This window comes from Nicotiana tabacum, chromosome 13 (genome assembly GCF_000715075.1).
Source record: "Nicotiana tabacum cultivar K326 chromosome 13, ASM71507v2, whole genome shotgun sequence".
Lineage (NCBI taxonomy): Eukaryota > Viridiplantae > Streptophyta > Magnoliopsida > Solanales > Solanaceae > Nicotiana > Nicotiana tabacum.
The window spans coordinates 90,416,785-90,430,439 of record NC_134092.1 but is presented as its reverse complement, the minus strand read 5'-3'; the positions used below and the strand labels follow the sequence as shown (position 1 = coordinate 90,430,439).

Sequence of the window (13,655 nt, the reverse complement as noted above, 5' to 3'; positions counted from 1 at the left end):
CCTCTTTTGGGCATCCCCATAGGCCCACACAGATCCATATGGAGAAGATCTAGTGGCCTTGAGGTGCTTGCTTCCTTCTTTGGATTAAATAAGGACCTGACTTGCTTCCCTTTCACATATGCATCACACACCTTGTGATCTTTGAACTTTGACTTCGGTAGCCCACGAACCAGGTCCTTCTTGATTAGCATGTTCAACAGAGAGAAACTTGCATGTCCTATCTTCTGTGCCACAGTTCAGCATCATCATCAACAACACTCAAACATGTATGATTGCCACTGTTCAGAGACTCAAAGTCTGCAATATAGATGTTTTTAAATCTTTTTACCACCAGAACTAGGGTTGTGCATTTGGATCGGATATCCGAACCGATCCGCTCAATTTCGGATTTCAGATTTCAAATTTTGAATATTTGGATCGAATTTCGGATTATGTTTATTAAAATTACGAATATCCGGATCAGATTCAGATTGGTATAATTTTAATCCGATCCGATCCGAAATCCAAAATTATTAGGGCATGTATAAATACTAAACTTTAATTTCGGATAGCCAATACTTCATTTACATCTTCCTCCAAGTTATTACCTTTACAATTGCTAGATTTAGCTACATTGGCACTATAGTACCCTCATAATTGCAGAAACATGAATTTTTCTTGATGTATTGCCTCTTCTACGAAGAAAATATAAGTATGCATTTTACAACTTAGAGGCATAATAACTCGAACCTCCAGAGAAATATTTTCTTAGAGACGCAATGCTAGTAAAAGGGATGAAAAGCAAAGAGATGTTTATATTAGCATAGAACACAGAAGAAGCAGATAAGGCAGATGTATTAGCCGATTAGATTAACAATAGCCTTAATAATACGTATAATCCAATTCGAAAATCCGAAATATTTATTCGATCCAAACTTTAAAATCTGATCCTATCCGATATTAATTCAGATTAGATTCGGATTGCATTTTATAGAATCCGAAATGTGCTAAATCTGACCCGATCCGATCCATGCACAACCCTAACCAGAACTACTTCACCAGTTACAAGATTTTGATAAGAACTCCACTTTGTTTCCTTTGTCGCAGATTTAAGAGACACTCAGTAGGCTGTATTTCAAGCCATTCACATAATACACACTTTCAGTTGAATGAGTGAGTGTCTTCCCATTTTCTCCAACGCCCAGAATGTATCCCCTTTTTCCATTACCAAAGGACACACTCCCACCTTGCAGGTCTTTGAGTGAAAGAAAATCATTAGTACTTCCAGTTATGTGTTTAGAGTAGCCACTGTCCATGTACCATCTTTGGCTACTTCCTTTCATTGTTGCCTGCACAAGGAAATCAGAGATTAGACTTAGGAACCCAAACAACTTTTGGGTCCCTTGTAATGAGTAAAGGGGTGAATTAAACTTCTTTTTGTACAAGCAGGCATCACACGTTTCTTTTTTAGAGAACCAGGTTCCTTAGTAGTAAATACGTTTTCAACAAAAACTTTTTTTTTTGGTGGGACTGAAACCTTGCTTTACAGGAATCTTTGAAACGGTCAGTGTTAACACAATGAGTACAAAGCCAGTTATCAAGCATAGTAACATACTTGTTATGTGGGTTGTAGGGAGCCTTTTCTTTTTGGAACCCGATTCCCTGCATGTTCCCCCCGTTACTTTTATACATGGAAGTGATCGTGTCAGAGGACCAGGTCCACTTCAGAGATTTATGTAATTCATTTTTAATCCTGCTTAGATCTTTCTGAAGTTGTCTATTTCTTTCAAGTTCGGCACAAAGACTCATTTTTGCCCTTTTGAGTTCATTTTCAAGCTTAAGGCGTGCCTCACTCGCCACTTCCTTTCCTTTTGAAGAGTTCATGCAATTTTCTATTGAAGTTTTTACAGGATTATTCTCCTTTTTTAACTCCTCTACTGTTTCATTCATATCCACAACTAGTACTAGCAAGTCATCTTTCTCATGTTCTATCTCTTCAATTTTCTCAGTTAAAACATCTTTTTCTTTCTTTAAGTCCTCTATTGTTTCTTTCAATCAACAACTACGGCCAGTAAATTATCTCTCTCATGCTCTACCTCTCCTATTTTCTCAGTTAAAGCATTTTTAACATTAATAAGATTATGGCAAGCATCAATTAAGACATTAGCTCAAGATACCAACTTCTTTTGAGAATAAGACTTCAAGTTTCTTTGAACGTCTAGAAAGTTTACCTCATCGTCATCATCATCTTCATCCTCGCCGGGTTTTTCCATCAGGGCAAATGTGGAGTTATATTCTGCTGCTTCGCTTTCAATGGCCATCATGGATGCGTCGCCTTCTTCATCATCACCATCAGATTCACTAAAGGAATCTCTCAATGCAGCAAGAGCTTGTTTCACAATATTATCAGTTGCATCTTTTCTCTTGAATTTCCTATCGGGGACCAGGTTCCTCTTGGCCGTCTTGTCTATGTTGTGCTTGTAATGGTCCTGCTTATGGATAGGGAAATCTTTGATGAAATATCCTGGCTTCCCGCATTTGTGACCGCAATCATAGCCTTGAGTTCTGCTAGAGCTACCCCTTTTAGGAATACCTCCATTTCTACAAACCATTTTTTGAAACCTCCATATTAGATAAGCCATGTCAGCATCATCACCACTTGAATTGTTGTTGTATGCTTTGAGAAACAGGTTTTTCTCCTTTTGGGTTCTCTTCTTTCATGATCCTTTTTCTTCTTCATTTCGTAGGTCTTCAGATTTCCAATGAGTTTGTCAATCGTTATCGTTTGCAGATCTTTTGCCTCTATGATAGCATTGACTTTGCTCTCCTAGGAACCAGGTAATATAGTGAGTATTTTTCTAACCGGTTTGTTCCTTGGGATAATATCTCCTAGAGAATGAAGCTCATTGATGATGAAAGTGAAACGAGTATACATGTCCTGAATAGACTTATCCTTCTTCATCTTGAAGAGTTCATACTTAGTAGTGAGCATGTTGGTTTTTGACTGATTGACTTGAGTGGTACCTTCATGTGCAGTTTGGAGAGCCTCCCAGATCTCCTTGGCATATTGACAAGCTGAGATTCAGTTGTACTCGTCTGGTCCAATACCACCGACGAGGATCTTCCTTGTTCAGAAGTTTTTCTCGATGGCTTTACGATTGGCATCATTATGCTCCTTCTTTGTTTTTGGAACTGTGATTGTTGTCTCTCCAATTATCTTCATAGGGACGAAGGGTCCATCACAGATGATATCCCAAAGCTCTGAATCTTCAGCCATGATAAAATCATGCATTCTTATCTTCCACCAGCCATAGTATTGTCCATTGAATCTTGGTGGTATGTAGTTTGATTGACCTTCTTCAACATTTGGTGGAGAAGCCATATAGCTCATTTCTAGGTGTTAACCTTATAGAAAGAACTTGTTCTGATACCAATTGATGTAAACTAAGAGTCCACCAAACTTTATAGAGAACCTAGTTCTCTATCAGTTGCCATGGAATACACACAAAGCAGTAAGTAAATAATGCAACAATATTCTACGTGAAAAACTCTCAGTTCACGGGATAAAAAATTACGACCTACACTCGTAGGATTTCAAATTCACTAACCTAGCAACTTTAGATTACAACCTATTTTGACCTAGGAATTAAACTCTTAATCCCTCACCTACTTGAAATAACTATTTTGCAAGCCTCTTTGTAATAACTCTATTACAAAGCTAACTACTTTGACTAACTCTAGTCAAACACAAACACAGGGTTTATGGTTTACAAAGATATCTTACGAGATGATTCTAAATAAGATGAGTAGGAGTTACAAGTGAATGACATTAATAAAGATACAACAATACTAATGACACACGATATACTCAATGCTGGGATCTGGTCCTTCGTTGTGTTGCTACTTTGTTCTTCAATGCCTTGGAGTAAATAAAGGCGGCTGCACACTTGAGAGTAAAATATGTTTTAGGGTTTGTAAGTGTGTGTAATCTCCTGCCTCATGTTGGTAATATATAAGTGAGGTCACAAGGATGATGCAAGGAAGTGTCTGGTACACAACATGATTCAACAGTGACTGTTGCATTGTTACGTATGCAGTGCAGCAGCTTTAACAACTGTAAAGAGTTGACTTGTACTGTGACCGGAGGAACTGATATCTATCTGTTTCTCTACCGATCCCTTAACATATTTCATTAGAACTTGTGCAAGACATTTGACTTGTTATTCTGAGCACGGAGAGGCTTTGTATCAGGTTCCCTATCTTGTTCTCATATGAAGTTTGTTAAGTCGTCAAAACAAAAGGCACATAACTTATCAACTTATTTGTGAACTTTCTGATGTTACAATTTTGTATGCAATAGCCTTTTACAAACCTGAACAGATCCTTAAGCTTAGGGATGAGGCCGTTAATCTGTTTCCCATCAATCATTCTCCTTTTGTTATTAGGTTGGAATCTATCAACCTACATTTTGTTATAGAAGCCAAGGTATATGTCCTCCTCCATGTAATTATGATTTTTGGAATATAAGGGTTAGAGTCATGCCTAACTCCTCCATCAATATGATGGAACATTATAAATAAATAAAAGGTTTGCCTCCTTCTCTATGTATTTCTCTGCCTACCATGCTACGAGCTTGCACTACTTCCTTCTAGTCAACTAGTGTTGGATTCAGCTATATTGACAAAGGTGTTCCTTAATCTCAGCTCCTTTGCTATTGTTCCTTCTTCAAATTGATGAATGATTTTGTTTGAGACAGAACTCAATTTTTCTTATTTTACGGAATATACTGTAGGGAGAATTACTTAGACTACTTTCGGTTAACGAGAGTTATGCATTCCTATAGTTGTACTAATTCTATCTACTGCATAACTGCATTTATCTTCAATGTTGATTAAGCATTCGCTGAACAGGGGTTATGTTAGAAGGTTATATGGGATCGATAATTATTATTCCCTTGGCTAAGAATAAGATTAGACTTATTAATGGCTCTTGCTGAATGCACACATGCCAAACAGAAAAGTTAACGAAATAAGCATAGCTTAAATAACAATCGTATTTAGACCTATATAGTGGGACAAATTATCAATATATATTAGAATTTACAACACCATACATCTAAAATTATTGGGAAATTATAAATTAAGTTGGAGATGGTGGCAGAATCTGATTCTTGAGGAAATGCCTAAATAAAATGAAAGCAAGACGAGGGCGGGAAAGGGGAACCTTGTGTCCTGCTCCCCTTACTGTTACATAAGTCAACCCTTTGTATACTTGGCTCCACCCACCAACCTGATATTATCCAAAAACACGAGAAGCATTACATCACAAGTCCAGAAAATATTAAAGTTTATAATGGAATAATTGCACTAGGTAAAATATATTTCTCCATCACCTATAAGGTTCTAAAATGATAACTATAGAAACTAAGTAACGTTTTGAATTTGGTCATTAACAAGTATAAGTGCTTAATATTAGGTATGGGAATATGAAAGTTTCTGTTTGAATTTTTGGTTTATCAAGTCTGCTTACATGTTTATCCAAATAAGCTCGGATTGGATCAGATTTTTCGAGTTCGGATTTAGATTAATCAGATCAGATATTTTGTATATTTGGTTTTGAGCCTATAAGTTGAGCTTCGTTTGATTCTTGCAAAAATTAAGTTAATATACTTAAGAAAAGTCTATCTTCATGCGTAAAGAAAATAGTCAATCGAAAGTGTCATTCTCATAATTATCATTTTCTAAATGAATCTTTGTTGTTGTTGTCACGATCTATGCCCATGGAACGTATTGTCTGCTTTGGGCCTAGGCCCGCACGAATTTATCCTTTTGGGGTACGCCACCTCGAGCCCTAAAAGTGCGCGTACCATGTAAACTTGTGTCATTCCTTATATAGCTCTTCACATTCCTCTCCCATTCTGATGTGGGATTCGCCTAAGGTGATATGTGCACCCCTTCTTCAGAAGCTTGTCAGTCTAGAAGCCTGCCAGTCCTGCTTGACCCGCCCTCATCTACCTTCCCTCCGTCTATTATATGACAATAATGTACACAGGGCAGTAAAGAAAATTAATAGAAAATAATGGGGTACCTTAGCAAATAACAATAGCTGGCAGTTAGAGGTTGTTAGGAAGTTGTTATAGTGGTTACAATAGTTAGGGTGTTAGAGGGGGATTAAAAACTACTTAAAGGAGAATAATTCTGATTGTAAAGCATTGAAGAAGAAATAATATTCTCTTTCTCTTTCTACAGTCTAGACCGACTCTTTGTAAATTGTTCAGGGGTTATTATTCTGTTTTAACTCCTTAGATTTACAAAATTCACACTTATTCAATTAAGTACACTCCATTTGGTATAGCCTTAGTATCTTTGGCCGAAAATCATGCCGGAGGCAATGAGAAATAGCGAGATGCGGCGAAAAATTGAGAAAATCAGAGAACAATTTAGGGAATTAGGGGAAAAACATGATGTGATTGGGGAAATTCGACAACTAATAGCGGCAATGGTGGAAAATCACCAGGCGGCGGCGCCTCCATCTGTAGCTCACGAGGATGATGGATAATTTCATGAAAGAGGTAACCCTAATTACAAATACTCTCGAGTAGAATTCCCTAAGTTCAGTAGGAATGATTTATAGGGATGGATTTATTGTTGTGAGCAATTTTTTGAATATGAGGGAACGAGTGAGGAGAAAAAGGTTAGAATATCAGCCATTAATCTAGAGGGTAGGGCATTGCAATAGCATCAAGCAATGATGAAAGCTCGAGTTTGAAGGGGGTTAGCCAACTGGAATGACTACCTTAGGGGGTTATACCATCGATTTGGTCATACCTTGTATGAGGATCCTATGGCAGAGCTAATTAGCTTGAAACAAACAGGGAATGTGCAGGAGTTCTTGGATTCTTTTGATGGATTGCTAAACCAGGTCGAGCTATCTGAAGAGTACTCCATCAGTTGTTTCCTAAAGGGGTTAAAACCAAAGATAAAGGTGCAAGTGAAGATGTTGTCTCCACGAACTTTAACAGAGGCCTACAACTTAGCCAAGTTAGCTGAACACTCATTGAATTTACAAAATAATCAGAGGAACTTCAGACTCTTATTGCCAACTCCAACCGCTTCTGGGTATTCAAACTCAAGAGGGAACTTGCAGTTTCAAGGCGCTTGGAGTAGAAGAAGTGGAGAAGGGAATAATTTCCTTGGTTCCAATGGGAAGTCTGTAGTGAAGGGATCTAGGAGGCTCTCTACGGCTGAAATGGATGAGAGGAGGGCCTAGGGGTTGTGCTTTTGGTTCCATGAGAAGTTTGTTCCTAGCCATAATTGCAGGGGAAGGAAGCAAATATACCTTCTCGAAGTAGGAGAAGAGGAGGAAGAATGGGATGTTACTGAAAATTTTAGTAAGGATGAAAATAAGGAGGAATCAACTCTAAGCCCTCAGATGTCTATTCATGCACTTGATGGAACAGTAGATTATAGGACAATGAGGGTATAAGGAGGTGTAAAAGGGAAGATGGAAGACCTGGATATAGCCAAAAGGTTAGGGAACAGGCTGGAGACTATCCCTCCTTTCTCTGTGGCAGTTTCCAATGGCAGCAAGATTCATAGTAGATACATGAACAAGGGAATTAAATGAAAGGTGCAAGGAGTGGAATTCAGGACTGACATGCTAGTCATGCCTTTAAGAAGGGGCTGATGTTGTTCTAGGGATACAATGGTTGGTCATCTTAGGGGACATAAAATGGACCTTTAGGCAGTTAAAGATGGAGTTTCAGATTGGGGGTAAAAAGGTGTCACTCAAAAGAAGTCAACCACGAGCTCCCATGTTGTTGGATAATCACAAAATGCAAAGGTTGCTGCATAAATCTGGAGAGTTGGGCATGATGGTCACAACCTATGTTTAACCAATCAGGGGTGAACTTGTTACCCTGAACTCCCAGCAGGTGCAATATTCTGATGAATTGCAAAGGTTATTGAGCAAACACACTGCTCTCTTTGAAGCACCTAGTGGCTTACCTCCTCAAAGAAGCCGTGATCACAGGATTATACTCAAAGAGGGAACCTTACCTGTCAATGTTAAACCTTACAAGTATGTTGCTAAACAGAAGGATGAGATAGAAAGAATGATCAAGAAAATGCTGGATTCTGGTGTTATCATGCCTAGCGTAAGCCCCTATTCCTCACCTATTGTCATGGTAAAAAAAAGGTGACACTTGGAGATTCTGTATAGACTATAGACAGTTAAACAGTTGCACTGTAAAGGACAAATTTCCCATTCATGTGATAGAGGAACTGTTAGATGAATTGGGAGGGGCAAAATTCTTTTCAAAACTAAACTTAAGGTCTAGTTATCACCAGATTAAGATGGCTGACCAAGATATTGAGAAGACAGTTTTTAGATCTCATAATGGGCATTATGAATTTGTAGTTATGCCTTTTGGATTGACCAATGCACCATCTACTTTTCAAAGTTTGATGAACCACATATTTCAGGTTTTCCTAAGGAAGTTTATACTGATATTCTTTGATGACATCTTAATATACAGCTCCTCTTGGTCATCACACTTAGTACACTTAGAGCAAACTTTTAGAATCTTGAAGGATAACAATGTATTTGTAAAAGCTTAGCAAGTGTACTTTTGGTCAAACAGAGGTTGAGTACTTGGGCCATATTATCACTCAACAGGGGGTGGCAGCTAATCCAGGGAAGGTGAAGGTGATGGTTGAGTGGCATGTTCCCAAGACTATGAAAGAACTTAGGAGATTCCTGGGCTTAACGGGGTACTATAGAAGGTTTGTGAAGGGGTATGGTGTGATAGCTAGACCTCTGACTGATATTTTAAAGAAAGACAGGTTTGAATGGTCTGAGGCAGCAACTAAAGCATTTGAGGCTCTGAAGGTGGCTATGAGTACAACACTGGTACTAGCACTCCCAGATTTCTCCCAAGAATTCATTATTGAAACTGATGCATGTGGATATGGAATAGAAGTTGTATTGATTCAAGGAGATCATCCTCTAGCTTCTTTGAGGAAGGCATTGCATGATAAGCACCAACACCTCTCAGTATATGAAAAGAAAATGATGGCTATTGTAACTGCAGTAGACAAATGGAGACCATACCTCATTGGTAGGCACTTCCTTATCATAACAGACCACCAGAGCCTCAAGTACCTCTTAGAGCAGAGGGTATCTACTCCCAGTCAGCAGAAATGGGTTGCTAAGCTCATGGGATATGACTATAGCATCATGTACAAGAAAGGAAAAGAGAATGTGGCAGCAGATGCTCTATCAAGATTCCCCATGAATAACATTCAATTATTAACAATCTCTACTGTATCTTCAAACTTCCTTGCAAGGGTGATGTCATCTTATGAAGGAGATCAACACTTACAACAGCTGGCAACACAACTCAGTCAGAATGAATCATATAATCCTATCTATTGGCTAAAGGAGGGCATCATATACAGGAAAGGAAAGATAGTGGTTAGTCCTGACAAGCTTCTCACGGATGACATAAGATAGTGGTTGGTCCTGATAAGCTTCTCAGGGATAACATTTTGCATTTTCAAGATAGTGTTGTTGGAGGTCACTCAGGGATGGCTACTACTTTACATAGAGTCAGTCAAGTCTATTACTGGAAGAAGATAAAGGCATGAGTTTATGAACACATCAAGAGCTGTGACACTTTTCAAAGGTGTAAAGGTGAAAATGTAAAGTCTCCAGGCCTATTGCAACCCCTGCCCATTCCAAGAAAAAGTATGGCAAGACATTAGTATAGACTTTATTGAATGGCTACCTAAGTCCCACAATAAGTCTATAGTATTGGTGGTTGTTGATACGCTAAGCAAATATGCCCACTTTATCAGTTTGGTTCATCCATACACTGCATCAATTGTTTCCCAGGCTATCCTAGACAATGTGTACAAGTTACATGGGTTGCCCCAAACTATAGTGAGTGACATGGATACTATTTTTCTGAGCAAATTCTGGCAGGCCCTTTTTGAGGCTCAGGGGGTTCACTTGCACCACTCAACAGCCTACCACCCCCAATCAGATGGGCAAACAAGAGTGGTCAACAACTGTTTGGAGAGTTATTTGAGGTGCATGTGCAATGATAGGCCCAAGGATTGGGTGCAGTATTTTTTCTTGGCTGAATGGTGGTACAATACTACCTACCACTCTGCTATCAAAATGACTCCTTGTAAAGTTCTATATGGTCAAAAACCACCTCTCCACCTGCCTTATATCCCTCACAGTTCAATGGTCGACCAAATTGACAGGAGTTTGCAGGCCAGAGAAACCACATCAGATTGCTCAAGCATCACCTCCTGTTAGCTCAATCTAGGATGAAGGCTCAAGCTGACAAACATAGAACTCCTATGAGCTTTAACGAATATGACATGACCTTTGTAAAGCTGCAACCTTACAGGCAAGTGTCGTTGAAGAATCACTCTTACCACAAGCTGAGTCCAAAATACTTTGGCCCCTTTAAGATCATCAAACGAGTAGACATTGTGGCCTATCAGTTAGACCTTCCTCCTCATGCAAAGATTCACCATACATTCCATGTCTCTCAGTTGAAATTACAGATTGGCAATGCCCCAGTTATGCCCAACCTGCCTATCACCCTCTCTCCCCACGGGTACATCATATTAGAGCTTGAAATAGTTTTGGATAAAATACTACTCTCCAAGAATAACAGACAGGTTACACAGCTTTTGGTGAAATAGTTCAACTGTCCTACTGAAGACAGCACATGGGTAAACTTGCACACCTTGCAACAATAATTTTCAAACTTTGTCCTTGAGGACAAGGACTCTTGATAGGGGGAAAAGTTGATATATGACAATAATGTACACAGGGTAGTAAAGGAAATTAATAAAAAGTAAGGGGGTACCTTAGCAAATAACAATAGCTGGCAGTTAGAGGTTGTTAGGAAGCTGTTATAGTGGTTACAACATCTAGGGTGTTAGATGGGGATTAGAAACTACTTAAAGGAGAATAATTCTGATTGTAAGGCATTGAAGAAGAAATAATATTCTTTTTCTCTTTCTACCGTCTAGACCGACTCTTTGTAAATTGTTCAGGGGTTATTCTTCTATTTTAGCTCCTTAGATTTACGAAATTCACACTTATTCGATTAAGTACACTCCACTGTCATAGGCATCATAGCTACATTATTATTTTGTATATGTACTTCCTCCCTCCGAGCAACAAAATAAAAGTAGTGAGATTATAAGCCCTTCTTTGAAGAAATTAAACCTTAATTTTAGATTGGCTCTAGCAATAATATCTTTGCCAAAAGAAAGAAATAATTGAAAATTTGACCCCCGAAATAAACAAAAGAGAAGGCGAGATAGTCACTTCTTCTTTTTTCCAAAATTAATTGGTTTAATTAGTTACCTTATGCTTGTCGTACCAAGAAAACCAACCGGTAGGGATGGCAAACGGTGTGGTGCGGTGCGGTTGCGGGGCAAACTTACATAACCCCGCGAAGATTTCAACCCACCCCGCCCCACCCTGCCTCACCCCGCCCGCATAGCATTTGCACCCGCGTCCACCTGTCCCGTGTAAGTTTTTTTTCTTCATATTGCTAGTTCGTTTTAATTAATGTTATTGCTGGATTTTAGATTTCATCAACCAAAAAATGAAAAGCTTATGCTCATGTACTGAATTGTTCAATTGGATTTGAGAATTCCCTCATTCAGTATGAAATTCATAATGGGAATGCTGGAAATTGACAAAAACCTAAACGTTATGCTGATGGTATTGGAATTTGGAAACAATTAACGAAACTTCATTAGATGATTAAGTGATAAATGTTAATAATTTAATCATAAAAATATTTGTCTAAAATACATTTTATATTCCCTTAAATGTCTAACTTTTTTCTTTTATGCAAAATTTCTAATTTAATGTAACGACCCGGCCAGTCGTTCCGAGAGTTATAGCTCTGTTTCCCCATTTCTGCTTCTTTATGTGTTGTTTAGCTGTGTTGAGTTACATCGAGTTGGTAGGTTTGGGTCTAGAGTAGTTTTGGAATGAAATGAACACTTAGTCCTTTAGTTAAAAAGTTAAGTTAGAAAAAACAACGGGAAGTTGACTTATGAATAAACAAACTTTGGGTAATTTTAGACTTAGGAGTGTGTCCGGAATATAATTTGGAGGTCCGTGGTAGAATTAGGTTTGAATTGGCGAAAGCGGCGGTGGCAAATTAGGTATCGGAATCGGAATGGAATTTCGGAAGTTGGAGTAGGTTCGTAGTGTCATTTGTAACGTGTGTCCAAAATTTGAGGCCATTTGGACGTGGTTTGATAGGTTTCGGCGTCATTGGCGAATTTAGGAAGTTTAGAAGTTCTTAGGCTTGAATTCGAGGTTGATTTGGTGTTTTGGTGTTATTTTGGGTATTTCGGAGGTTCGACTAAGTGCAGATAGTGATATATGACTTGTTGGAACTATTGGTTGAGGTCCCGAGGGCCTCGGGTGAGTTTCGAATAGGTTTGAGTTGTGTTGCGCTCGTTTTTCTTATGTTTCAACGCCGTTTCTTCAAGCATAAATGATATCATATTAAGAAAATGAGCTCTGATTTCTGTTTTGATTAAAGAATTAGATCTGTATCGTAATTACGGATCCGTAGTAAAAAGAATCGTTGAATTTGGACATTGTATGAGGATTTTATTTACTAAGAATTAGGTTGTCAGATTTTTCAGATTAATTACGAACTTGCCAGTGACGGCGTATTTAAAAATTTGCACTATTTACAAATATTGAAACCAACATATCTCCTTCATTATAAGGTCAAATTGAGTGATTCAAAAGCTTAACTTGACTAGAATTTTACAAGGAAACCCCTGGAGGCATAAAAAGCCAGTTTTGGGATCGGTTGGCACTAGAAACGAGGCAGAATAACTGGAAAATAAATATATAAAATGAGGGTTTGTTCATTCGGTCATATTGTGAGTTGGAGAGATTGGATTTGGGCGATTTTTACCATAAGGATTGGGGTAAGTGTTCTCTACTCAGTTTTGATTATATGTCATGAATCCATCTTCGTTTTTGGGATTTGATTGATGATTTTAAAGTGAAATTGAGGGAGTTAGGGTTTGAGTTTTGAAGAGTTTAAGTGAGGATTTGAGGGACCAAACGGAGTCCGATTTTGATGAATTTTATATGGTTAGACTCGGAAGAGGACGAGTTTTATTATTCTGCCATTTTTGACTGATTTCGAGACGTGGGGCCGGGTTTTGGTCGATTTCGGATTTTTGACATATTTTGTAGTTTTTATTGTGGAATTTGGTTTGTTAGCCTATGTTGATGGTATTAATCTGATTATGGTTAGATTTGGAGCTTTTGGATACCAAGTCCAGAGACGAAGGCATCCTGTAGTAGGATTTTACGTTGTTAAGGTAAGTAACAGTTTTAACTCTGGCTTTGAGGGTATAAACCCGGAGAATTTGATATCGTGTGACTTTTTGGAGGTGATACCCACGCTAGGTGACGGGCGTGTGGGTGTATACCTCGAGTGATTGAGACTTGGTCCGTCCCGTGAGGCCTCATGGCCATCATCTGTGTTTACGTAGTTACTTGTTGTTGAACTTGTCTGCCTTCATATTACAGATCATGCTTAAGCTTTATTCATGCTCACATTATTTGTACTCAGTCATAGAAATTATTGTACATGTTTA

The 13,655-nt window shown here is 38.5% G+C and overlaps 1 protein-coding gene across 1 annotated transcript; it reads left to right on the top strand.

Moving 5' to 3' along the window:
• The first annotated feature begins 6,822 nt into the window (after window positions 1-6,822).
• On the top strand, window positions 6,823-10,700 carry LOC142168223 (uncharacterized). The gene is made up of 7 exons (XM_075228879.1): window positions 6,823-7,187; window positions 7,299-7,458; window positions 7,913-8,134; window positions 8,232-8,462; window positions 8,593-9,453; window positions 9,964-10,101; window positions 10,251-10,700. Exons 1-7 carry the CDS (start codon window positions 6,823-6,825, stop codon window positions 10,698-10,700), a joined length of 2,427 nt encoding a protein of 808 aa, XP_075084980.1.
• The last annotated feature ends 2,955 nt before the right edge of the window (window positions 10,701-13,655 follow it).

What these genes read in the sequence shown, in the direction of transcription:
- LOC142168223 (XM_075228879.1), top strand. Translation starts at nt 6,823, where the DNA reads ATGGCAGAGCTAATTAGCTTGAAACAAACAGGGAATGTGCAGGAGTTC. An exon ending in TTCCTTGGTTCCAATGGGAA is followed by an intron (nt 7,188 to 7,298) that starts GTCTGTAGTGAA and finishes CCATAATTGCAG; the next exon opens with GGGAAGGAAGCAAATATACC. An exon ending in ATGATAGGCCCAAGGATTGG is followed by an intron (nt 10,102 to 10,250) that starts GTGCAGTATTTT and finishes CCAAATTGACAG; the next exon opens with GAGTTTGCAGGCCAGAGAAA.